Below are 26,659 nucleotides of genomic sequence, written 5' to 3'. Positions count from 1 at the left end.
GGCATGTCTGTGCCTCTGACCCAAAGCTGGCGTACAAACATAGGCCCTTTACACACTGAAAACACTACATATACATGCAAACATATATCCTGCCTGTTTGGCCTCCAGAAAGGGAGACAAGTAATGAATCACGGCCGTGCCTCTGGACTCACTCATCCATAGGACTGAACATGTAAAAGAGCCTTTTATACGAGTAACCATCACATCCACCTTTATGGTCTGCATCAAATATAGCTCCCATTACACGTGGATGAAATCATTTCTATTTACTCCTGGCTGTTAAATGAAAACACAGCTCTCAGGGCAACAGGACACCATAAACACAAAATTTAAAAAGTTTAACAAGCAGCAGAGCGGTAATGAGACAGGAATGAACAGGAGAAACTGATCTGTGGCTCTGGCCATATCCTCAAGTTCTCTATCTTGGAGGCCAGAGTTGTACTTGAGGCCCTGCTGGGACTAAACAGCAGGGGGCAAAAGCCACAGAGGCCCTGCAGTTCTCTTTAAGGACAGCAGAGGGCAGCACTTCTGTGATTGGCGTTTAAAGGACTGAGTTAGATTTAAAGTCTTTTCTGATTGAGACTTGTCTGAAAGATAAGAGAAGAATGACAATGGTCATAGAGCAGTTTGGAATTTTTTAAACCATGAATTTAACAGTCACTCTTGTACAAATCAAAATTCTTAAAAAGCTGTGACATTGAAAAAAATGTAAATAAAAGCAGAAGTGATTTTAAAACCTTTTCAACATATATACATACCACTGGATACAAGACAGAGATAAGATATTTGATGTTTAATCTTAATTGTATTTTTTTCTTGATGTCAATCTGAAGTTGCTCAGCATCGTGAAGTTTCCATAGTTGCATTTTCTGCTGCATAATGTGCCACACATTTCAGTGAACTGTCTGGACCAGTGTTACTCAACGTGTGGCTCTTGAGCCACATGTGGCTTTTTTTGTGAAGATTTGATGCTTTTTTATGTCTAAATTTGAAAGATTATTTTCCCAGAAACCCTGAAAAAAAGGGAAACTTTGACCTCGGAAATTATCCATTGCAAGCCACATTAATCAGATTGTTTCCCACAGTAGGCCTTAATTGTCAAACTTAATTGTCAACCTTTATTTTTTGTCTGTATATTTCAATTGTTCTTATTTATATTCTTTGCCCTTTATTTCTTTTTTTGCCACTTTTAATCAATTTTTGCTGCCTTTAGCCCATTTTTGCCACTTCTTTTGTCGCTTTTTGTCCATTTTTGCCACTTTTATCCTGCTTTTTGCTATTTGATATTTTTCCCCTTTTTACTATTTTCTGCTACTTTTCACCCATTTAAGCTGCCTTTTGCTATTAATGCCATTTTTGTCACCTTTTTGCTGCTTTAGTTATTTTTAACTCATTTGCTATTTTTTGCTGCTTTTCATCATTTTTGCCACCACACTTATCACCCATTTTTGCCACTTTTTGCCACCCTTAATTTGTTTTTTTTTTTTTGTTTTTTGCCACTTTTACCCTTTTTGCCTCTTTTCACCACTTAGATTGTGGCTTTTGCAAAAGTATTTCTCAACAATTTGGCTCTTTGGTTGAGCAGGGTTGAGTAACACTGGTCTAGACCACTTATTCCCAAATTCTGGGTCACAAGTGATTTTTTTTTTGTTCGTTTGTTTTGGTCACCAAGTGACTTTTCAGAATTCATTTATGCAGTAAACATTATAGCCAAACATGAGAACTCTACCTTATAACACTCTCTACCATAATTTAACACAAAATAAGGTGCTGCCAGCCCCTGGATGCCAAAAGAGCTTAAGTCACAGTCATAGAAAAAAAAAAAAGAAAAAAGAAATGTATTGTTCCAGACCAGACAGCCACTGAAGGCCCAAGGGGCTGAGTATGCAATGAAAGCCTATGTACAGAGGTAAGTGGCCCCTTCCAGGCTCATAAAACAGAATAGGCCAGGTCAGGACCAGACTGAGTCCAGGACTGACATGATCCAAGCTAGCACCAGTTATCAGCTCAACCAACCAGCCACAGAGGATGCCACAGAGAGCAGACTTGATTAGCAATAATGTCGTGCCGTTGTAACACATGCAGAATCTGGCTTGGCATTGTCTCACTGAAGTAAGCAGGGGTTTTTTTTATTTATTTTACCTTTATTTAGCCATGTTAGTCCCATTGAGGTCAAAGATCTCTTTTTCAAGGGAGACCTGACCAAGGATGGCAGCAATACACAGTTTCAACAACGCATGCACTCAAACTCATACAGTACACAGTAAATAAACATCTGTAATAATCATCTGTGCTGCTTAAAAACCTATATGTGCCTCCCAGTATTAATGGTGCCTTTACAGACGTGCAAGTGACCCATGCAATGGGCACTAAAACACCTGAAACCATCACAGAGGCCGGCTTTTACACTGTGCACTTTGTAAACAATATGGCTTGTCTTTGTCCTCTTTAGCCTGGAGGACTGTCAGTCCATCATGGATGAGCTCAGCACAGAGAAGTTGGCCGTGCTTCTGAATGTTGTTTATATACAGTGTTTAGAGTCTTAACTTTTCTTTATAGATGTGGCTACATACTTTGTTGATTCGCAATGGTTTTCTGGAGTGTTCCTGTGCCCATGTTGTCATATCCATCACAGAACAATGCCACTTTTTAACATTAGATCTACCAGGGATCTCTTTATACCGAAAACAGCCAGCGGGTAAAATGTACCTGTTATTAGAGTGCCTTGATTTTTATCAATAGCACTGATCAGGAGCAATTACTTTACCATGGACAATGAATGGTTCATTAACCGCAAAAAGAGACCTAGATCATCTGTCACACCCAAAATTGTCTTAGGACTGAATGCTCAGTTAAGCGTATGGTCAGTCAAGAATCTAAATCTGTTATTTTATGTAGCATTAGGCCTCTTCGGCCCCATAAAAAGTCTGAAACTAAAATTTGGTCATTGTCTATACAGATAAATGGGAAAGGAGTAAAAACATTGTGCTTTGGTCTGAAATCAGCGAGTCACTGTTGCTGATGAGTGTAGGTCAGCACACAAGGCCATGTGAATGTCTCTCTGCGTCCAGCACACTGTCAACAGATGACAAAATATGCGGCAGCCTGAGTTTGAGTTTGGATTCATTCAGTTACTTATTTTGGCGCTGGTGGAGGGCATAATGCCACACACTAGACTCTTGTAGTATTTCCTGGTTTTGAGTATGCAATAACTCACTATTTATCCCTCCAAGAGTCGAGTTCATTCAGGACTTTCAGAGTTCAGGGCTCGGGTCATTTCACAACTCCTGCAACAAAGTGAGACATGGATTTATTTTAATATGGAATAGGGTTCTAATACAAATACATGCATTCAGAAAGTATTCAGGCCCCCTGCACTTTTTCAGGTTTCTTAGTTTGCAGCCCGATGCTACAGTTAAGAAAACATTTTAATTCTCATTAATCTAAACTCAGTACCTCATAATAAAAAAGAATAAAATAGAATTTTTTAATTTTGCAAATTTATTAGAAAGAAAAACCGATATCTCACATTGACATACGTATTCAGACCCTTTGCAAAAACACTTGAAATTCAGCCTCAGGTTCCTCCAATTTCTCTTGATCTTTGCTGAGATGTTTCTACACCTTGACTGGAGTCCACTTAATTCAAACTGATTGGACATGATTTGTAAAGGCACACACCTCTCTATAGAAGGCCTCACAAAAATAAACTGAGGTCAAAGGAACTGCCTGCAGAGCTCAGAGACAGGATTGTTGCAAGACACTGATCTGGGGAAGGCTACAAAATTTCTTCTGCTCTGAAGGTTCCCAAGAGCACAGTGGTCTCCATAATTCTCATATGGAAGAAGTTTGGCACAACCAGGACTCTTCCAAGAGCTGGTCACCCCGCCAAACTGAGCAATTGGGGGAGAAGGGCTTTGAGAGATGTGTGACCAAGATCCTGATGGTCACTCTGACTGATCTCCAAGAGATCCTGTGTAGAAATGGGACAAAGTTCCTGGAGGACAACCATCACTGCAGACCTCCACTGATCTGGGCTTTATGGCAGAGTGGCTAGACGTTACTCTCTCCTAGTGGAAAACACATGACAGCTCACTTGGAGTTTGAACTCCATTGGAAAGCAAAGCAGCTTTACTTATTTATTTATTTTTTTCAAAATCCCATTTGGGCAAGTAAGAAAACAAACAAACAAACAAACAAACAAACAAACAAAAAGATAAGATGTTGACAATTGAATGGATTTTTTAAAAGTATATGTTTAGCCAAACTGACAGTAACCTTAAAAAAGTTACAGCTCTGACACCAAATCCTAACTCTTCCCATGTTATGTAACCTAATTCACAAGAACAAAAAGAAAAGAAATTGGCAGTTTTGGGCCATTTTTGAGAGGCAGGAGTAAAAATCATTTATTTTGAACACATTATGTAATGGTTCTAGATTGATGAAGACAGTATGAACACATTTAAGTCGTGAAAAAGTGAAATTTGTGACCTCCTATTAAAATGCACTGTGAGTCCCACATTGTAGAGGCCAACTCTACTCTGTGTGAAAACAGTTAAATTTTTTTTTTTTTTTTTTTAGATAAATATAGGAGTGACTGGAAAATATTAGTCTGTCCTGCTTATGAAATATCTTTATGTCTTTAAACTATTTAAACTATGAACACTTGAAACCTCAGTGATCTGTTGACTTCTCCTCTAGCACCATCTAGAGGGGGACTTTTGCCTTTTATTAGAGTGAAATGTGTTTTCCATTATTTATCATCATTATGAAATTTGCTATAGAATCATCTAGAAATGTTTAGGTCAACATTAAAAAACCTATACTTTTATTTTTACACATGATGAGACAATTGTGTCATATATTTCACATTTTAAAACGACACAAGCGAACTTGTTAACAACTTAAGTTGTGTTAACTCTACTTGTCAGACAAACTTCAACCAAAATTTGGGCTGCTACGGGGCCCATAACTATAGAAATTTATTTAAAAAAATTGTGACACTGCAAAAATGTCAATAAAATTAGAATGTGATTGTTTTCAAAAGCTGAAACAAAATATCAAATCAAAAGGTGCAAAAGGGTAGCAGGTTTATTGCTGAAACTGACGAATTTCATGATTAATGAAAATTAAATGCCTATTAAAATTTGATACAAGTATCAAGTTTCAATTAGGTTTGGATAGGGCCTCCTCTAGGATATTTATGATGTTAATAAAACCTGTTTACATCTAACCTCATAAACTGTTAACATTCCAATCAGTGTTATTTCACTGACTAAAATTATGACTAAAATAAATTCAACTAACTTTTTTTCTATGAGAAAGACTTGACAAAGACCAGCTAAGTATAGATCTTTGGTAATGAGTGTCAAATAGACTTAAGCCGGACTAAAATGTTAGAACTGAACTGTCAGATGTCCAAAATTAGTGATATTGTTCCATTGTGTGTATGATCCATAAACTCTGTTGTTCTTGTCATTTAAAAACTGAGGTAAATACCAGTTAATGAAAACTAGCAGGTATGTCTAAGAACAAGATCATGTCTTCTTACTCCCATGTTTGAGGGTAAAATGTGTCAACCACCAATGATACAGGCTTGCTTTAAATTAGTTGTCCAATTTCTTGAGCAAATGTTCTTCAAGTTCTCTAAGATCAAAAGTAACAGCAAAATTTGTGTGCTGACTTGGTGAGGCTGCAAGAACAACAAAAAAAAAAACATTCTGTAACATAGAATACATTCATGATGGTGAGATTTGGTTGTGGTGTTTGTGTTTGACATCACAGTTTTAAAGTTAATTAGTCCGCTCCATCACCTCTCAACCCTTTATCAGCGTGCTGGGTGTGGCTGCTCTCTGAGTGCAACCCGGTCTGCTTCTCGGATGGCCGTAGATCTGAATGAGAAGAGTCTGGAGGTGGTGTCGGGGGATTTGATGGTGGCTGTATATCACTGCTGGGCCTCCTCACCTGTGCAGGGCTCAGTCTATGAGGCAGCTGCCTCCTCATGCTCCTCCTCTTGGGCTTTCTTGGCCTCCTCCTCCTCTCTTCGTTTGCCGCTGACTGGGTGCGGTCACTAAGAGTGTCTGAAGACTCGTCAATGTACGCTAGGTTCTCTCCAAAGAAGTCCAGCAGTTGGCAGCCAGGGGATGAGGTGGCGATGTTGAGGGGGACCGAGGGAAACAGGATTGGGTTGCTTGAAGAAGGAAGAAAAGGGGGATAAGGGGAGGAGGAGCGACGGGGAAAAGCTGGGGAAGGTTTACAATGGAGGCCGTTGTTTACTACAGATGCACACTTCTCTGTTAGAATAACTTTTTCTTTCTCCTTTGCTGCATTCATGTCTGCAGCTCTTGATCCTTCCTCTTCCTGTAGCGTAAAACAGGGCTGGAGGCTGTGGATTGCCAAGAAGGATGAGGAGACAGAGGAGCAGTCTGATCTGGAGTCAAAAGAAGACTCAGATCCAGAAATGGATCCTTCTGGCACAGCTGCACCTGCTGAGTCCAGCTCTGAGGTGGAGGGGGCCACAGGGAGGGAGAAAGAGCGGCCCAGTGGGTGAGGAAACGACCTGCCTTCTACCTGGACACTCACAGCAGGGTCAAATCTTACAGCAGGCACCGCCCTCAGGACACCATCAACACTGATCCGCGGCCTGGGCTTGTCAGCCGCCGCCCTCTCCAGAGATGAATGTGCCTCCAGCTGGCTCATGGAGCTCGAGAGGCCGGCCCAGCGGTTTGGAAGGTGTCCGTTTTCAGATCCTCCTCGCTGCCAGTGTCCCAAAGTACCCTGGGCTCCCCGCCGAATACGTCGACGCTCGCTGCGTTTCCAGCGCCGGCGCTGCAGGAGGAAAGGGTCGTTGAACTCCAGAGGGTTTGGGATGCGGAAGTCCATGGACATGTTCTGGATGTTCTGGGTCCAGTCTGTAGCGTGGGCCCTCAACTCCTCCATCTGAAACACAGAAAGAGAGAAAAATAGAAAGAGTAAAGATAAATATACAAAACTGATTTATCTCTAGGTATACCCTTCTAAGCAGTGGTGTAGTGTAGGATATACGGGGCTACAAGAGCATACCCACTGATTTTCTAGTCTCCATTGAGTACACCCACTTCAAAATAAACAGTGTACCCAAAAAAATGTATATTTACAGTACTGTGTGTAAAGACTGCAAGGCCTGACGTGCCATAACCAGGGACTAGGGGGGGGCAGCCAGAGCCGGAGTTAGGCTTGTCACTTAATTGTGTTGCTCAGCAGCCAAGGTCAACCTCAACGGCATAATTTTTGTCTGAGTCTTTTCACAACTGGTTGAGACCACCAGCGTTTTTGGGCCCTTGGGAAATCCACAGCACGACTAGGGGCTCGTGGGCAACCCTATTACCTGCCCGCACAGTCTCCCAGGCTGTGCTTACGCCCTACAGCCAACCCTTACTCCACCTTTAAGGTGTATAATTAGTTATTTTTTCAGAAGATTAGATTAGATTAGGTTTTCCCATTGTCCTGTTAATATGCAAGGACATCTAGAGCACAAGGGGTTGTGTCAGTCCTCTTTCCTGCCCTTATTGGGCTTACTCGCCACATTTACACCTTACTTCAGCCTCAATTTTTGGCACAAACATGCATAAAAGTTCTGCATTACGGTATATAGAGTATACCCACATCTACACACATTGCTGCTTCTCAGTATTGTTAAAACACGCTGGAATAAAAGGTGTCCAAGTTTCAAAAACTCCTACAGCCTAAATCTCTCTCACCTCGGCACGTGTCCTCTTAGACAGCACCCTCAGCCAGTTTCCGATCATAGTGAGGATGGAGGCAAAGTAAGCGAGTCCGAATACGATCCACAGCCACACCAGAGGCTTGAAGAGCATGCCACCTGTCCGACCACCACCTGGACACAGGGAAAGTTGGGGGAAGCTACAGATGTAGTAGCAGACGTCCAGCAGATCAGTAGCCAACAACGTTTTATGCTTGAGTCCCTTTAAAATGAGCTTAGATAATAATAGCCAGCTAGGGACATGTCCCATCAATCACTGCATGTACCACTGCAACTTATAATGATCTTTCATTATTGATTTTCAATTAATTACACAGTCAATAAAAGTGTAAAAGTGGCCAGAATAAGTCCCCAGAGACCAGGGCAAGAGATATCCATTTGGAACAGTGTATAACCAAGAAAATAATTATTTAGACATTAAAGCTACTGATACCGGCCCCATGTACGCGGACGGCCTGAGGCCCTTTACCGCATGTCTCTCTCCCACTCTCGTCCCTGTTTCCGACTCTATCCACTGTCCTCCTCTTTCTAATAAATGCACAAAAATGCCCCAAAATAAATACAAAATAGAAAATAAACTACTGATACCGGCAAATGCTTTTCTTGAAACGATATAAACCAGAGGACTTAAACTTTGGAAAGTGGATGAAAATAGCTAAAGAAATTTTTGTGTTACAAAAGGTGACTTTCACTCTAAAACTAATAAAGGAAGAATCTTGTCACAAAAAAAATGAAGAAATAGCCTGATATTGTTGCAAAGGAGAAGGATGAGACCTTCTTGTGACTCTTTGGAGAATTATGGACACTGGACCTCCATTTGAGGATTATTTGCAGCCTTAGGTGCACATAAAAGGTGTCATATTATATTGTTAAAGCTATATTGTAGAAAATGGAAGATGGATTTGTGGATTTGTGGCCAGGACAACCACAAATTTACCCCCACCCCCTTTTCACTTTTTCTGCATATACCCTTTTCTCTTTTCATTCACCTGCCTTTCTCTCTCTTTTTGGGGTTCACCTGCCTTTCTCTCTCTTTTTGGGGGTCTTTTTTGCCTTTATTGGAGAGATAGGACAGTATATAGAGCTGTAATCGGGGATGAGAGAGTGGGGAATTGCATGGTGAAAGAGCCGCAGGATGACTTGAGCCCAGGTTGTTTAAGCCACCTGCACCCCACCTGCCGCTCTCTTTTTCTCCTTTTCTGTCTTCATGCTTTGTGCTTTTCCCTCTATTCCTCTTCAACTCCAACACAGCTTTGGCAGATGGCTTTTAAACATGAGTATGGTTCTGCTTAAGGTTTCTTCCTGGTAATAGGAAGTTTTATCTTTGCCTCCGAAACTGAAACTGAAACAAAATCCTTGTATGAGAAAATGTACTTGGCAATAAGCCTCAATTCTGATTCTGAGTTCATGATGATTAATGTTAGGGCTTTCTTTGTAGATATATAAAAGAGAGGACGATCTAAACCAGCCATCTTTGTTAAGTATCTTAAGATTATTTTGGTTATGAATCGGCGCAATTCAAATAAAGATTGATTGTCTTGATTAGTATCATTTGTGTCTCCTAATTAAAATAAACTTGAAAATTTTTTTCTGTGAAAAATTTTTTTTTAAAAATCTGACTAAAGTTCCTTTACAAAACTATTGACCTGCTGCTGTTTTCAGCTATTATTGTGGATTACAGGTGGTATGATTTATATAGACCACTGCAGCATTTGATGTAGCACTAATTGAAAGTTGTTCAACAGCAAGATGCAAATTAAAAATTATAGATTTATTGATAAGCATTAAATCATTGTTTGTCTAAGTTTTCCTGCTCAGTATGACTCAACTGCTTTTTTTGTAAAAGGTAAGAGAAGCTTATCTGATAATTGTGTTTGAAGGTTGCAGACTGAATAAGTTATAGTCATACAGTGCTTAACAAATTTATTAGACCACCCTAAACCTAACCAAAGTAAGGTTTATGCCACAGCTGCCCCAAATTAACAGCATTGGTAGTTACCAAAATCATTTTTTATGTTTTTTCTAATGGTTAATAAACCAATATGTCGAAGCTCTTGAACTCAAATTATATTTTTGATACTAAAATATAATTATTATTGTTATCCATGAATTTTCAAATTTACTGATTTACAAAAAAACTGAAAAAATAGTAAAGCACATTATTATTTCTTGATTAATATGTCAAATTATAGTTATTGCATTCTTGAACAGAAAAAATAGTTTTAGTGGTTGAATGTTATGCTTGGTTAATTTCTGACTTCTCAGAGAAGCCCAGTGAGCCGGCTCAAATTTGGGTGAATTCAGTTTGAAATCCCTCATTCCTGTTCAAAATGGTAAAATGTGGAGAGCTCACTGAAAATGAAAGTCTGCATTAAAGCATTTCATGATGTTGGATGGTCTTTGAGACACATATGACAGGTGGTCAAATAAATTTGTCAAGCACTGTATAAATGAGCTCTCACAGACTTGATCAGCACTTGAGCCTCATGTTTTGCTTTTAATGAAACTTCAGTTTAAAGTCAAAGCGTGGTCTTTTCTAAAGTTTATTCACATGTAAGAAGAAAGATATGAGAATGAGAAATGGGTCATTTTTCATTTTATCTTCTACCCTTCAGGAATTTTGTTCCTCCTTAAAAGTCACCCCAAAATTTCGTATTGATTTTTGGTCCAGCAGATTTAAAAACAGCTGATTAAGACAAGGCTGTCTTAAATATTTTTAGAAAGGAGACCTAATGTGTAGTGTGTGTAGTGATTTTGTTGTGTGTCAGCCACCTGGTACGTAGTCTCCAAAGCCGACAGTGGTGAGGGTGATGACCACAAAGTAGAGTGACTCCAAAAATGTCCAATCCTCCACTTTTTGAAACACGACTGTTGGAACTGCAAGGAAGATCAGACAGCCAACCAGGATGGAAAGAACTGCAGAGATCACGCGCACAGTGGTCGGCCTCACTTTACGCTTCTGAGGGAGAGTCACAAACACAAAGGCAGGGACAGAAAATATATAATTCAAAATTAGCAAAATAAATACTTCAAATTAGGGTTAACCTTTTTCAACACTCCAGGAATGAACATTTACTTTGATACTCATAGTTCAAAATCATGTACGAGGGATTACTGCTACAGCAAACACAGAGGTGTGGGAGTCACGTAGGTATTAATACTACAAAGTTTGGGTTCCCTGGTCAGGACAGACCATTCTCACCAGGAAGAGGGTCTCAATCTTGGCCACGGCTCTTCGCAGCACTGTGCCCATGTGGTCGCCCACGCCAGCGAGTAGAATGCCAAACATGGGGATTCCCACCAGAGCGTAGCACACACAGAACAACTGGCCATACCATGTCCGAGGGGACAGGTTCCCAAAACCTGTTAAATAATAAATAAACAACATATCAACTTTTATCCTTTCTTACGAGTTAGACTTTTAAACTAAGTCTATTGTGACTTCACTTGAGCATAGATTTATCTATCTCATACTGGCTCCTTGATATACAGTGCATTCAGAAAGTATTCAGACCCCCTTCACTTTTTCAGTTTTGTCATGTTGCAGCTTGATCATCATACAAACACAAACTCACAGAGTCCTTCAGGTGCTTTTTTGCAAATTCCAAGCAGGCTTTCACATGTTTTGCACCAGCAAGATGCTTCTGTCTAGCCAATCTGCCATAAGCCCAGATCGGCAGAGGACTGCAGTGATGGTTGTCCTTCTAGAACTTTGTCCCATCTCCACACAGGATCTCTGGAGCTCAGTCACAGTGACCATCAGGTTCTTGGTCACCTCTCTGACTAAGGCCCTTCTCCTGAGTCCTGCTTGTGCCAAATGTCTTGCATTTGAGAAATATGGAGGTCACTGTGCTCTTGGGCAGCACAGTGCAGCAGAATTTTATTGTAACGACTGTAGACATGCCAGTAGACGGCTTTTGTCATTCTTTTAAAGAAAATAACTCAACAACTCTGTTCTTTGTTCTTCTTTTAACAAAGAAATGTCATCAAGTTCTGATAAAACTTATGCTTTAGCAGAATCCACACTAATGTCTTCCACCTTTCTTGCACCGGCCTCTTGTTGCTGCTTGCTTATGTCAGGACTCTGCAGCACCCAAAAGTACTGCCCCTCGACGCTGATTGGTCCTGTCATTTTCTAACCGGGCCCAAACTGTTCAGATCGGAGCTTTGCAAGATGGATTTGCCAGTAAGAAACATTGAAATGGGCGAATCCATCTGCTTTGCAAGGTTACAGATCTATGCCTTGCAACAATCTTGTCTCTGAACTCTGCAGGCAGTTCTTTTGACCTCACGGCTTGGTTTTTGCTCTGATATGCATTGTAAGCTTTTAGGCCTTCCATAGAGAGGTGTGAGCCTTTCCAGATCATGTCCAATCAGTTTATTTTACTACAGGTGGATGACAATCAAGGCGTTGAAACATTTTAGCGAAGATCAAGAGAAATGGGCGGAGCTTAACTTCAAGTATTGTTGCAAAGGGTCTGAATACTTGTGTCAGTGTGAGATTTATCACTAGGTAGAAGACGTGACAAACCCTGAGCAGTTTACATGGTCAAACATGAGAAAAAATGTTGGCATTATGGGAGTCTTGCACCAGAAGAAGTTAAAAAAAAAACAAAAAAAAAACAATGCAATCAGCTAAATTGTTGTTAAACATCTCTGCATCTCTAACATAAAAGCATCCTACCTATGGTTGTAATGATGGTACCACAGAAGAAGAAAGCAGAGGCGATGTCCCAGCGGCTGGTGAAGTTGGCAGGAAGGCTGCTCAGATCCAGGCCAGCCTCTACTGCATATTTTACTCCCTGTAGGTGAGATGTGAACCTTTAACCATGTATTGGACATCATAAACCTTTCATACTTTTAAAAAATATGATTACCAACATATGTGTCATATAAATTTGTGGGAAAACTGGAAACCGCCCAAAAGAGTACCTGTTGAAATTCCTTTGGATTGCTGATTATATAATCTTATCATTGTCTTGTCAAGTGAATGCCCTTGGGCTAATATGCAAATGACTTTATGTAAGAAAACAAAGGTATAAAAACAGGGGAATGGAGCAGGACTTTGTTATTCTACCCTGGACACCTTGGGATTAGGATCGAGACTGCAAGAGGAAGTACAGGATCACTTCTATGAGGTTATTCTATTTTGCTTTCTGTTGGGACTGAGTTGGAGAGTACTGCAGAAAAGGACTCTTCACCATTTTGGGGTGGATAACCATTTCATTCCAGCTTTTGATAACTAATTCGGACTGAGTTATTTTTTTAATCTCCAGTCACACAGGGCTAGAAGACATTTTGGATTTTGTACAACATTCTGGAACTTTCTAAAGTCTACTGCTGGGTGTGGACTAAGAGGGGCCACCCTGGCCTTATGACCCTTCTCAGCCTCCTAAATTAAGGAGGGTTAACTCAGCATCGACTCTTGTGCGGTTGTCATGAACAAATGGATAATAAGTAGAGGAAAGTAGAGTCAGCCAAATCAGAGGAAGACTACAAGCGAGCATTTTTCCAACTCAAATACCAGAGAAGTTGATCGGACGGATGATTAGTCTGATAACAAGGGTACATTTGTTCATTAGAACAAGTTAACCGCAGAGGTTATTTACGGCAAATTTGGGAACAAGTTACACTTATTTGAACTAACTTTTACTAATCACAAGATTTTTACCTAAACTAATTATTAATTGACTGTGAGTTGTGTGCTTTACCCTGCTTAAATTGTAATAAAATTTCTAAACTGCATTTACAGTCAAAGACTGGACATTTGACTTTATCATAAGTTCTCTGAGACCACTGATCCTACAAGTTTAGAGTTGTATAATCTAAAGGTTCCTTTAGGTTATTCTAGACAACCAAATTAACAGACCCTTGGGATTTGCTGTACAAATCGCTAAATCGTTTCCTTACACATTCACCTAGAGCTAAGGTGCATTAGAGGAGAGCTGCCGTTAACTGACGCGACTGATGTGACTATTCAATCCAAGGCTACTGGACTGAGTGCTGCACTGGTGGTCGCAGGGTAGACGTCAGGAAGGAGGCAGTTAGGAGTGAGGCAAATCTCCTCGCCACCAGCTTATGCACTATCGGTTTCCTCTGTCGTCAATACTGACAGGGACGACAGCTGATAGTCTTACCTGAGGGACAGAGATCTGGTCCAGTACCTCCTGTACAGGGGTATAAACTGGGAATCTACCAAGTTAGTTGACTATGAAGATAACTGTATGGATGTCTATCCACTGGAGATATTATGTCTTGAACCCAGTTTTTTCTATTTGTTGGGTTTTACTTTGTCACCAATGCAAAAAGGATAATGATTTTTGAAAGGCCTTTTCCTCATGTCTTTCCTGTAATAACTACTCTGAAACTGTCCCATAGCTCCTCAGTATCTAATAGTTTGATATATTACACCAAAAGGCTTTGTTCTTTTGTGCTCTTTAAACCCACGATATACTCAACAAATACACTTAAACTACAGCTTTCCAATCATATGCTTGATAGCACTATAAACGTATAAAAACAACAATAAAAACAAGTTTTTTTTCTACTTATAAAGTTAAAATTGCTCTGAAATGGGCCAGTGGGATGTGTTCAAGTGAAATGGTTGAATATGTTTTGACTGTAGGTTTATTCACCTAGTCACTTTGTATGTTTTGAAATTAGTTTGGACGCTCTGTCCGAGGATACCTTGACAAGGTTGTGGAACTCCACTTCAGTGACACAGGATTTATTCTCCAGGAAAGTTTGCCTGGTGGTGAGCAGGTTTTTGTATGCCAACTTCTCTTCTGGGTCCTCCAAGGTGCGAAAAACAAGCGCACCCATCACCAGGTACAGCATAACCCCCGTCAGCAGGGCGAAGAGGGTGGTGCCCCGCATTTTCACCCAGTGGACCCCCCCACCCCTCCAGGGTTAGGGTTCGAGGCTTAGAGGCCAGGATCTGGAGGGCTTTCAGCCAGGATACGCAGGGCACAGCTGGTCGTAAACAGGAAGTTCCTCTGGAGAGGCGCTGTGTGTGAACACGCACATGTGTAAACCAGCAACACAAGTGTTTTTGGAAGGCTGATGGACATTAAAAGCATTATTTATACATGTGTGCGTCAGAGCTAAAGACAGGAAAGTGAGGAGTGAAGAGCACACATGGAGTAAAAAAAAGCAGTCGTTTCAATTTCCTTTAACAATCAAAGATTAACTACCAGCTGGAGAACTTAACTTCGACCAGATGTTAAAGTGTTTAAACTATCAGCTTTTTACATGATGAACTAGTTTTTAATCCTCCTGCCCATTCAGCTGTAAATAGAGCTCATGTGATGAAACACATATATAGGAAATGTGGAAAAACATCCTGATGTGAGGCAAAAAGGCATCAAATGTCTCTGATGTTATGCTCTTACTAGTGACTGCTTTCCAAAGTCAAATCATCTTCAATACAAAATTCTCTTTGAGTGAATGTCTGCATAAAAAAAATGGATTTTGTCTTCAGGCTTCAGAGTTTGAAGACAAAAAAATGCATTCATGGTGCTGCATGTAGTCATAGAGATATTTCACACTCAAATGAAGAGGAGTTTGTAGACAGATTATGTAAAATCTAAAACTGAATTTTCCTTCAGTGCACTATCCTTTATTCCTTAAAGGCTTTGGCTAACTTACGTTTTATATGTGAAGTATTCGGGCCTGCCGCTTTTCCTGTATTGTGTTTTTTTCAAACACCCACTGTTAGAAAATCACAGTCACAAAGTCAAAATGATCCTAAGTAAAAAAAAAAAAAAAAATAGAGAGCAGAGCTACAGTTATACAGTAGAACTGTGCTTGGTTAAAAGAAGGCCGGAAAAATGGGAGAAAATCCGCAGTGTGTGAGGAAAGGCATTAAAGTATATGTATTACATGAACATTTCAGTAGCATTTAAATTTTAGTGAGCCCTTTTACCTAGTATAGTCTGGTAATCTCTCAAGAATGTGGTGGTAATTAGCAGAAAGTTATAAGTTGGAATTTTAGCAAGTAACAACTCAGAAATATGATAATATTAAAGACACATTTGCAGATTAATAGTGTATTAATCATTGAGTAATTAATCGTAACATTGTGGCAATTCTCTGTTAAGAAGGTGGTATTTAAACCTGACCCCAACCCCATTCAACTATGGTGTTGTAGGGCATCATCGGCAGGCCAGTGGAAGGCCAGATTTCCTAACCCTGACCCTCATAATATCTGGCAATTCTGTGGTAATAAGGTGGTGTTTTACCCTAGCCTTCATAATATTGTAGTAATTCTCAGGCAATTAGATGGTATTTTACCCTAACATTAACCCTTGTAATACTGTAGTAATTCTCGGGGATTAAGTGGTTTTTAGCCTAACCCTATTCCTCTAAACCTAAGCCCAATCCCTGTAATATTGTAGTAATTAGCTTTTTTTTTTTTACCCTAACCCTGATAATATTGTAGTACTTCTCTGATAATTAGGTGGTGTTTCACCCTTACCTTTACCCTCCTACCATAACCCTAAATTTTTAATAATGCTTTGATATAACACCATGGTTGAAACAGACAATTGCACTGACACTTTTACAGTGAGGAAAAAAACAAGTTCCTTTTTAAAAAGCTAAATAAAAGGGGGAAAAAAGCACAGTGTGTTGAGAAATGCATCCAATGTGGCCACAGTGATAATAAACATTGAAAGCAACTATTGACTAGAACATGTTGAATGTGGTCTCTTATCTAATAGATCAAAAATTCTCATCTAAGGATTAAAAGGCAGTACCTCGAGTCACTGATGTCAGGAACTCATCCCATGTCAAAGCTCAACATGTCAGATGATGGAGAAATCTTCTCTTGTGTATCATGTCCTCTTCTCTCTCAGATGTCTCTGATGTGTCGTCAGCATTCAGGTGAGGGGATTGTGGGTCGGTATCTTTCTCCTTCTAGCAGAAACACACACGCATGTAAAATGTAAATGAAGATAAAGGCATAAAGAAACAGAGCAGCATACGTTGGCACGTTTCCCTGTTTCTGGCTCTGTCTAAGCAGGGTGTGTGGGGCATTAAAAATGTGGAGGGAGTTTGTCATAATAACCACGGAGGGACTGACACACCACAGACCGCCTTGCCAGTGCTCTCACAAACTTAGACTGCCAAACCTCCAATCATAGATCTTGACATTAATCGAAAACATGTAAATCACTAATCTTCATTTGGCTTCTAATGTTTTCTCTGAACCGAGTGTACCTTTGAGTCAGGAGAACACAAACAGGACTGGGATTTAGGAGTTTCTTACAAAGGGTCAAGTGTCCCAGGTCATGAACACGTGGACCATGACAGTGTTCTGAGATTTCCCAGAGTCTGGAGGACTGTTGGCAGTCTGCACTAATGGACTGTTTGCTTTGGTTTGTTTTAACCCTGGCTTCAACACTGACATATGTTATTAGTTATCACAGTCTAAACCTCTGCTGGCATATTTTGATATTTTGGTAAGATATGGAGTGAGTGGGGGGGCTTAAAAAGGGTGAGTGATCTAATCTAAAGGTAAACAGTGGGGCAGGTGAGGAAATAAATCATGTGGTGAGCTGTTTAAAAGGAGGCATGATGCTTAGAGAAGATGTACAGAAGTTGTGTAAGGTTTAGATTTAAAGGAATGTATAAGACAAATGTGACCAGAACAAGAAAAATGGAAGTCTTTAACATTCCTGAAGCCTATCAACAAGGTTAGTCTCTTGTTCAAAGGTCATGTCTCTGACTTCTTTACGGTTATTTTAAACCAGAGCTATGCATGTGCAGAGTTTGACAGTGGAAGGCTGCAGGTAAACATTAACATACTGAAGGGAAAGTTTTCCTGCGGTCATGCCAAATTCTTGTTCAAGATCTGTACAAATGAGCATGATAAACCCACTTAGGTGTCACATATCATGCTTTGGTATGCAGCTTTGAGAAGTTCAAGAAACATTGATGATGTATTTTCCAGTAAAGGAGAAAATCTGCAGGAAGTTTTTAACTAAGAAATACTAAATAATCTTAATATGTAAAGAGAACAAGTCAGACTTCATATTAGCTGCTTAATCCAAACGGCAATATCTGCTTCCTGTTAAGATAAAATGTCATTTTTTCCTAAATCAAAAGACTACAAACTCACCACCAAAATTTATGCTGAGAATGGTCAGTTTTTCTATGAATTGGACTTATTTTTGAGGATATTTTCTTTTAAATTAAGCACTTATAACCCCTCCAGCAAATGTTCTTTGCATCCTCAACATCCTCCCGCCAAAAGCTGTTTCAAAGCCAGTGTTTCTACAACAGGCTGAAGACTGAAAAAGAAAAATAAACTTCATGTCATGTCAATCAAGCCCTAAGATTGTCTGTTTGCATGAGGCGTAAGTGAACTGGATGTAAATTTAAGTATTCACAAACACTTAGAATAATGCCTGTGAAGTAAACATATCAAATTAAGTGATTTTAATGGACAGGATCTCACGCACAGTTTCCAGTTCGGGAACCTCAGAATTTCATCTCTGCTTTTTGCAGACGATGTTGTTCTGTTGCCTTCTTTTGCTGGGGAACTCCAGCAGGCATTGGAGAGGTTTGTCGCTGGGCAAAGTGGTCAGGATGAGGGTCAGCACCTCCAAGTCTGAAGCCAAGGTTCTCTGCTGGAATATGGTGGATTGCTCCCTCCAGTTTGGGAGTGAGTCTCTGCCTCAAGAAAAGGAGTTCAAGTATCTTTTGGTTTTGTTCACGAGTGAGGGTAGAATGGACTAAGAGACTGACAGATTGGTGCAGCATCAGCAGGACTGCAGATGCTGTACCGGGCCGTTGTGGTGAAGAGGGAGCTGAGCTGGAAGGCAAAGCTCTGAATTTATTGGTCAATTTTTGTTTCAACCCAAACCTATGGTCATGAACTCTGAGTAACGACCAAAAGAATGAGATTGTGAGTCCAAGCTGTCAGAATGAGATTCCTCAGGAGGGTGTCTTGGTTTAGTCTTAAAGACAGGGTGAGGAGCTCAAACATCTAAATGGAGCTCAAAGTAGAGCTGCTTTCATGTCAAAAGGAGTCAGTTGAGGTGGCTCGGGCATCTTATTAGGGTGCCTCCTGGACGTATCCCTGTGGGGGTCTTCAGGGTGCGTCCAACTGGGAGAACACCCTGGGGTAGACCCAGGACTGGCTGAATGGATTGTATATATATCTTATGTGAACTGGGAGCACATCATAACCCCCCCCAGAAAGGGTGGGAAAACGTTGCTGGAGAGAGTGATGTCTAGGTTGACTTGCTTAGACTGCTGCCACCGTGACCCAGCCCCAGATAAGCAGAAGAAAATGGATAGATGGAGGAAAGTGACGCTCTCTTTAATGGAAGAAATGGTTAAATATATTTTAGAGGTGTCCAAACTATGGCCCATGATTCATTTTTTATTGGCTCACATCAAAGTCTAAAAAATAAAATCAAATTTGGCCCAGATTAGAACATGTAGCTTGTGATAGACTGTACTCTTCTCCCTAATCTCAATTCTAGGTGGTGCAGCTGGACAAAACTGTAAACAAACATATTGACAAAAAGTTGTTGACATGCTTGTTAATGACACAATTGAGAATTCAGTATAAATGGTGCACATTTTGGCAGCCAAAATGAATGAATAATGCCCTGATGATTAAAGACAAAGGGAGTATGGCAGCAAATAGCAGCATGAATTGTGCTCATTTGCTCTCAATTTTGCTTCATCCCAAGGTCTGAAATTGCACTAATCATCTTCAAGCACCAACAGTGCTAGAAAGTTTGGCAGCTCCATGCAGTCTGCTCTTGTTTTCGCCCTCTTCTCCTGGTCCTCAGCTGAGAGGAGGATCAGGAGAGCCACATCCATTTCCTGTGAGGGGCAGAGTCAGACAGCTCGTTAACATTTAAAGCCACAGACACAGAAACAGATCGTTGTGAGCAGATCTTAGACAGAGGGGTTTTTGGACATGCAAAAAAACAATACCAGAGTGTTTTTTCAGACGCAAATTTCACAGGCATGTTTCGGGGACCTCTGCGATCAATATCAACTTGTCTTTAAGGTGTAAAATATGTGACCTTTAAAATCCTCAACGACATCTGCTATATGACTCTTCAGCTGATAGTTGGAAAGTGTGATGTAGGGTTTTTTTAGGCTTATTCAGTTATAAAGAAATGCTTCAGAAATGTCTGATATCGCATACAGTTGAGTCAGCATTGGGTCTTTTGGCAATTTTAAATTACACAAAGCAACTGTACCCATCTGTGGCAATGTACAGCCTAGCTTCCCTAAACCTGTCCTACATGAAGGGGCAACGCTCACTGAAAACACTGAAGGCTAATGGCTCTACTTTCACCAATTGCCTAATGCAGTCCAACTTAAAAAAAAAAAAGAAAAAAAAAAATACCGAAACATCCCTTTAAGGATGAATGTTTGGCAGACAAAAGGAATTCTTGCTGATTTATCTGTAGCTCATACAGCACACAGTGCTTACATCATTTCAGTACTGATTTTTTCCCTTTCAAAGCCAAAATATTCTGTGCATCTGATGCTAATCAGGTCAGAATTTAAGGAATTAGGCTGATTTAGCCTTTTAATGTTTCATACTAAAACAAATGACAATGAAATATGTAACAAGGTTGAAATAGGAGGTCTAGATACAGCTAAATAACTCGCATTGGATTTCAGTGACCGTATTGTTTGTGCTAACAAGAGGAGGCCTGTTAATGAATGCAAATGTCTGCAACAGCCAAATAAACAGTTCTTATCTCAAAGACTTAATTTTTACCAAGAGATGGATGACCATTCAGGGACGACAGCATAGTATCTACAAATAATTAGCTACACCAAAGTAAACAAAGCCCCCTTAGATTTAATTACCCCCCTAAGTATTTTCCTCTTTTCTTCAGCTAGCTAAAACTGACGTCAGATGGAGATCATAGGCTACAGCTCATGAACAATTTGTTCCCAAAAAAAAAAAAAAAAAATCATAGAATCATTGTAGGTGGCACAAGTGGTGCTTTAAACTAGTTAAATTTCTATGAAACCATACAAGGAAAAGCTCTTCAACTAAATCAAATGACAGTCATAAATCCTAAAATATACATCATTACATAAGTTGTTTTCCTAACAGTGGCATTTACTGATTTTTACTGATCTCAGGGATTGGGTTATGGTCTGCTACTAAACATGGAAAGCTAAAGTTAAAATCACATTTTTAAGAAATAGAAAGAGAAGCCAAGAGTCTTAAATCAAGCAGCATGCAAAGTTCATTTCCGTTTCATCTCAGTTTATAAAAAAGTGCATCTTACCTTAAGTTTGAGGAAATGTTGCTATCCAAGTTGTTCTCCTGGTGCATGAGCAGCTCCCTCACCATTCAGCATTCAGGGAGGAACTCTGTGTTATCAAAGTGCCAGTGTGCATGCGTGTTTTCTCCTTGGAAGGTGTTTCCCCATTCTCGTGACCCTAGATCACTCTGACAGAAGAGAGATGATGGGAGGAGGAGGAGGAGGAGGAGTGTTTTTAGTATTGCGGGTGTGATGAAGTGCCGTCACCGAAGGGAAGAGCAGGGGACCCAGTCTTTCCTGAGCTGGACATGAGGGGGGCTGTACTCTTTAAATCCTGGCCTCTCCAACCTCTGGCTTTTTGAGAAGTAAAAAAAAAAAAAGACTTGTTTCTTTGAAATCAGAGTTAAGATTAACATGATTTTTCTATACTTTAAGAGGGAACTGAATTAAAACACTCAAAATTAGAGTCCAACTCTTAAATCTACTTATTAATCTTTGATCACAGCTCCTTTAAAGCTTTCATTCTTTCTCAACAGTTTGTTACAAGTCCAAGAGGCAAAGGGAGAGGACTTTAATTACAGAAATACTTGAGTGATTTAACCAAGAGATTCCACTTTGACACTCTAAGGACCTCTTCAGCAGACCACTCATTTAAACCCAATAGGACGACAGAGGAAAAAAGAAAACAGCATAACAACCACCTTCTGATCAAATCATTAAATACAGTCAGACTTCTACTCTTTAAAGGATTAAAAGATTAATTCATCAATGAAAACAAGGACAAGAGTTAATTTAAGAGCAAACATTTTATTCTAAACACACAGAAAACTTTACATCAGTGTCCAAAACAAAGCTTAAGTTCAGCCTGTTCAGTGTTCAACAATCGCTCTTGACTGAAAAGAGAAACTACAGATTCCAGAGAAAGTAAGGCAACTGTAAGGTAAAGAATGATGAGTCTATGGCTAACGTGTAAGGAGGCCAGCATGGTCAATGACTGGCAATATAGGCATCAAGTCAGCAGGAAGAATCTATGCTGTACTGGCTGAGTCGATGAGTCAAGGCAAAGAGAAAATATCTCTAAATAGTGTAAACTAAAGATCCCAAATCACTCCACACTTTATAAAAATATATCCCAAACTTTCAGCTGAGGTAAAACTCTGGAAGCTTTCTCAGTAAGGTTTGAAGCAGTGGTTCTCATCTGGTGGGTCATGAATGTGTGCCAAGAAAAAAAGTGCCAAAAAGTTTATAATGTAGGAAGTCATAAGCAGATATGCATACATTTATTTTTAGGTTTCCCTGTGATGAAAAGTAAATTTTGGCCTTTTCCTTATGATTTTAACATATTCATATCCTTTCTCTGGATGAAAAAGCTCCTGAGATGATGAGGATATTCCTCTAGAAATTACCAAATTTCCATATTATCTAAGGAAACCGGACTGAAAATTCAAATTGGTAACACTTTAGTTTAGTGGGCACTACTTAACTAGTAATTTTAACAACAATTTTTAAAGTAATGATTATAATTATCAAGTAATTTCTCAAGAATAAGGTGATAATTAACTAGCAATTGGAATGGAATTTGACCAAGTATTAACTCTGAAATATGGTAATATTAAGGAAGCATTTGCCTTTTAATAATATATTTATTCTCAAGTAATTCCCTATAATTTTGTGGCAATTCTCTGGTAATTAGGGTGTATTTTACCAAGTAATTTCTTAGAAAAAAAGAAAAGAATGGTCTATATAAGCTGCTTGATAATTCCCAGGTAATGTCTTTATTTTGTGAGTCCTTCTTCTATGATTCCCAGTTAATTTCTATGTAATTTAAACCACGGCCTTGTCTTGTGCCTTTAATGCCATTTAACACAAGGTCATTTTTTAAATAACAAAGAAATGACTTGGGAATTACTGAGGAAGGCTTGCTTTAATTTAGTGTTCTGATATGCAAAAACTATCTAGAAATTCCTTTTTAATAATTAAGTATTTTTTAAGAAATTATGAATGAAGTTACCTTAAACTTGAAAATTATTCAGGAAGGACTCGCCTTAATGTTTTGGGGCAAAATAAAGAAATTACCTGGGATTTTATAAACAACTCAAATAGAAAAACTGATATCTTGTTTCTAAGAAATTACTTGGTGAAGTACCAACTAATTACCAGAGAACTGCCACATTATGAGGAATTACTTGATAATTCATACATTGTTGCTGGGTAAATACTTACTTAATATTACCACATTTCTGAGTTACTACTTGGTAAAATCCCAAGTTATTACTAGGTCATTTTCATGAGAAATTGCTGGATAATTATAATTATTACTCTAAAATTACTATGTAATTAGGCCCATTAGTATAGTGTTCCCATAAAATGTATGCATGCATGTCCTTCTGTGATGATGTACATTTTAAACATGTTTGCTTTTTCCTTTGTCTTTGTTCAGTCATGTTTTGTTCCATTTGGGCTCCAAACTGCAACACGTTTCATAACATAAATTTCAGAGGTTGAACATTTTTATAAATTTGGGTTGGGATGTCTCACTAGGAGTTGGAGGTGGGTCCTGATGCCTAACCAGTTGAGAACCACTGTTTTAAAGGATATGTTGATGTTTTACCAGGTCTGCCTCAAAACAATATAAAAACACAGATGTCTTATTTTGAAAGAGCATTGGTTATAAGTTACTTCACATTTTATCTGCAAAGCCAGGGAGAAAAGACAGAATGTTGTTTATTACTGAGCTGAGAAAAGCTTATTCAACTTTGTAATTGCTTGTAATGAAATTATCCTATTAGAAGGCTGCAATTGTAGTCTCCATGAGGGCTGGGCACTTTTTGTGCATGACACGTAAATAAAGTACAATTAATCAATCAAGTTGATCTTTTTTTCTACTCTGTCATAGCAGCTATAGAGATGTAACGGTATCATTAATATCTGGATACTGCAGTGACAGAAGCATCTCAATACCTCAGTGGACATGTGACGGTTTCCAACGATAGGTCTTAATAACAAAAAAGGGTTGTTTTACAGTGGCGCAGAGCGAAGGGATACTTGCATACCCATCATCCTTTGCATTCTACTTGCTGGCTTGATCTAAGAGTGCAAAAATAGTGGATCCTATGAGTGGTGAGGGAGAACTGAGTGACAAAGTGGCAGCGATCGATGCTTCCAGCCAGCCTAAACCAAAGACGAAGAACAGTGACAAAGGTCTTGAGATTGTGGAGGCTCCAAGGACTTTTAAATCTGACATGTGGAAGCATTTTAGTTTTCCAGTGTCAAGAAATGAGAAAGGAAAAAGGTCGATGGACAAAAAAAACTCTTAAGGAAGTGTTCACATTCCCACTTCACACAACAGTGCAAAGGCTCAAAAGATATCTCCAAAGACCTACAGCTATTTTTAGTGGTGTACAATGAATTTAGAAGGTTAGTAACATAATGGAGCCAAAGTATGAATATATATTTTTAAGCCTTAAGCACTTTTTTACACATATTGTAATCTTCAAAGTGCAATTGTACACTATTATGCAATATAATAACATCGTTACATCCCTAATCAGCTGTCTAACAGAAGTGTAATAGACTGTAGTCAGTTATAAAGGAAGAGTTTTTCACAAGCGTTTCCTTCTTTTGGAAAAAAAAGCCCTGCAGTTTTCAGACAGACTGAAATGTAAACATATCCTTTAAATTTGTGGTCAAACCTTCACTTCAACAAAATCTATCAGATCCTCTGTCACAGAAAACAATCTGACCTTTACATCAGCGCAAACTTATCTGCAAAATCTACACCTACCACTGTGGGCTTCTGCTGTCTATGGCACAGTAACAAATGTGCAAGAGCAAAAATCAAACCAAATAAATTATATTAGGTACAAATTCAATCCATGTGCTACTAAAATAAAGCTTCAAATGTTTACTTTTGGTAAATTCATCACTGAGCTAACTGCTGAGTGCTCATTAGTGAAGACAGAGAAGCAAAGCAGCAGCAGGAGGAGAGAGGGAGACCAGTGTGGATCACCATACATGGAGCGGAAACCAGCGCAGGTTAGGCTGAGTCATAGACATGTGCTCCCCCTTTCTCTCTCCCACACATATATACAAACAGTAACATCAAGAAGAGGACACACATTCATACTCATCGCTACTGCTACCATACGCTCACCATGCTTTCACGCAGCTCCTGTAAACACCTGCTGTGTATTCAAACACATTCAATCGTCCATAAATAAGCCACTGCAAAAAGAATTTAAAAAGAGAGAATCACATCACATCACATTCTCACAACAGGCCTCTCTGGGCTTCACCCTTTCAGAAAACAAGTCAGACTTATCTTCACAAGCATTTGTTTAGAAAAGTTTCGACTAGGCACTGTTTCCTTCCTCACAGGCTAGACACGTGAGTTAATTCAGAGTTACTGAAACTAAACAGTCCCTTTGGAAAGTGGTTGTTATCTTCAAGAAACATCACTAAATCACTACCTGTGTGTCTAAATATACAGGTGGGTGTGAATGGCAGCATTTTGATGGACAGCCCACACAGCAATTAGAGGAGAAACTACTGACCATTAAGAGCTTTTAGATCCACAAAGGATGTGTTTGTTCTGCCAGTGCAGGAGCAGTTACCTGCACAACACAAACAGAAGTCCCATGTTTGATTGCAGCTGTTTTAGAGGTCCTCCTGTGCTGGTTTACAAAGTCTGAAGTGCTTCAGTTTGCTGGTGAATGGAGTGTCCCTGTGTAAGAGCTGTCATCCTTTAATGAGGACAGGAAAGCTGTGGTACGCTCAGTCGGTGGATAAACAGCTGAAAAACAAGCAAATGTAAACTACATATTTTAACCTGGATATAGGAAATAGACAAAGTTTCTTTAAACATACAGTGTGTAAAATGCCACCACCAAGGGGCTCTCGACCAAAACAATAACAACATGACAAGGACAGACCAGAGGCCTGTACGACGAAGCTGGATTAACATGCCCGGGATATCTCTCCACTACCTGGACTGACTTATCAAGACATTTGCAATGCAGATCAGCTGTATGATGAAGCTGGTTATCAACTCAGTAACTGCACCCAGCGTTTTCCAATCTGGATCAGTGTGCACTCACATAAAAGAGGTGGTGTTTGCAGCGTCTGACCAATAGCAAACATGGAGAAACCCTGCAGAGCAGCGTATTTCTCAATGGAGGAACAGACAATCATTCTTATAAAAATATGAGGAATTTAAAGCAATCATCCAGGCTAGAAGCAACACTGTTGCTGCAGCAAAAGCCAGGAAGGAATGCTGGCAAAAAACTGCCGACTCTGTTAATGCGTAAATTTCTCAGATTATACAATATAAACGGACAGCACTCTGATCTCTCAGTTTCACTTTATTACGGTACAGATGTTTGGGGCAAAGCTTCCTCAGTGAATTTTGTGTTGTAATGTTAATTCCTTACTGTGAACGGCACGAGTAGTTGTGCGTTCCATTAATCCATGTTTCTGCAGTTATGCCATGTGTGACCATTATTATTAACCCCATTATTATTACCTCCGCCAAGGAGGTTATTTTATCACCAAGGTTTTTTAGTTTGTTTGTTAGCAACATAACTTAAAAGTCGTGGATGGATTTTGATTAAATTTTCAGGAAATGTCAGAAATGGCATAAGGG

The 26,659-nt window shown here is 39.5% G+C and overlaps 2 protein-coding genes across 3 annotated transcripts in view; both read right to left on the bottom strand.

Moving 5' to 3' along the window:
• Nucleotides 1-3,793: 3,793 nt before the first annotated feature.
• Nucleotides 3,794-25,744, bottom strand: kcnk4a (potassium channel, subfamily K, member 4a). 2 transcript variants are annotated; one of them, XM_041797465.1, is made up of 9 exons: nucleotides 25,632-25,744; nucleotides 21,043-21,206; nucleotides 16,519-16,678; nucleotides 14,450-14,768; nucleotides 12,447-12,564; nucleotides 10,965-11,125; nucleotides 10,535-10,721; nucleotides 7,740-7,876; nucleotides 3,794-6,939 (listed from the first exon to the last, which is right to left on the bottom strand). In XM_041797465.1, exons 4-9 carry the CDS (start codon nucleotides 14,636-14,638, stop codon nucleotides 5,797-5,799), a joined length of 1,935 nt encoding a protein of 644 aa, XP_041653399.1. In that variant the 5' UTR covers nucleotides 14,639-14,768; nucleotides 16,519-16,678; nucleotides 21,043-21,206; nucleotides 25,632-25,744; the 3' UTR covers nucleotides 3,794-5,796. The 2 variants fall into 2 exon arrangements, with proteins under 2 accessions (XP_041653399.1, XP_041653400.1); XM_041797466.1 differs by lacking the exons at nucleotides 21,043-21,206; nucleotides 25,632-25,744 and having other exon boundaries at nucleotides 16,519-18,218.
• Nucleotides 25,678-26,659, bottom strand: part of si:dkeyp-115e12.6 (centromere protein F) — a 31,517-nt gene continuing 30,535 nt past the window's right edge. The window contains exon 19 of the mRNA XM_041797464.1: nucleotides 25,678-25,810. The gene's annotated coding sequence lies outside the window, so the exon portion shown is untranslated. The remainder of the gene's footprint in view (nucleotides 25,811-26,659) is intronic.

The sequence above is a fragment of the Cheilinus undulatus genome, linkage group 10 (genome assembly GCF_018320785.1).
Source record: "Cheilinus undulatus linkage group 10, ASM1832078v1, whole genome shotgun sequence".
NCBI classification, from domain to species: Eukaryota; Metazoa; Chordata; class Actinopteri; order Labriformes; family Labridae; genus Cheilinus; species Cheilinus undulatus.
This window is presented reverse-complemented; position numbering and strand designations above follow the sequence as displayed.

What these genes read in the sequence shown, in the direction of transcription:
- kcnk4a (XM_041797465.1), bottom strand. Translation starts at nt 14,638, where the DNA reads ATGCGGGGCACCACCCTCTTCGCCCTGCTGACGGGGGTTATGCTGTAC. An exon ending in AGTTCCACAACCTTGTCAAG is followed by an intron (nt 12,565 to 14,449) that starts GTATCCTCGGAC and finishes TCTCACCTACAG; the next exon opens with GGAGTAAAATATGCAGTAGA. An exon ending in CTTTGGAGACTACGTACCAG is followed by an intron (nt 7,877 to 10,534) that starts GTGGCTGACACA and finishes CCCTGTGTCCAG; the next exon opens with GTGGTGGTCGGACAGGTGGC.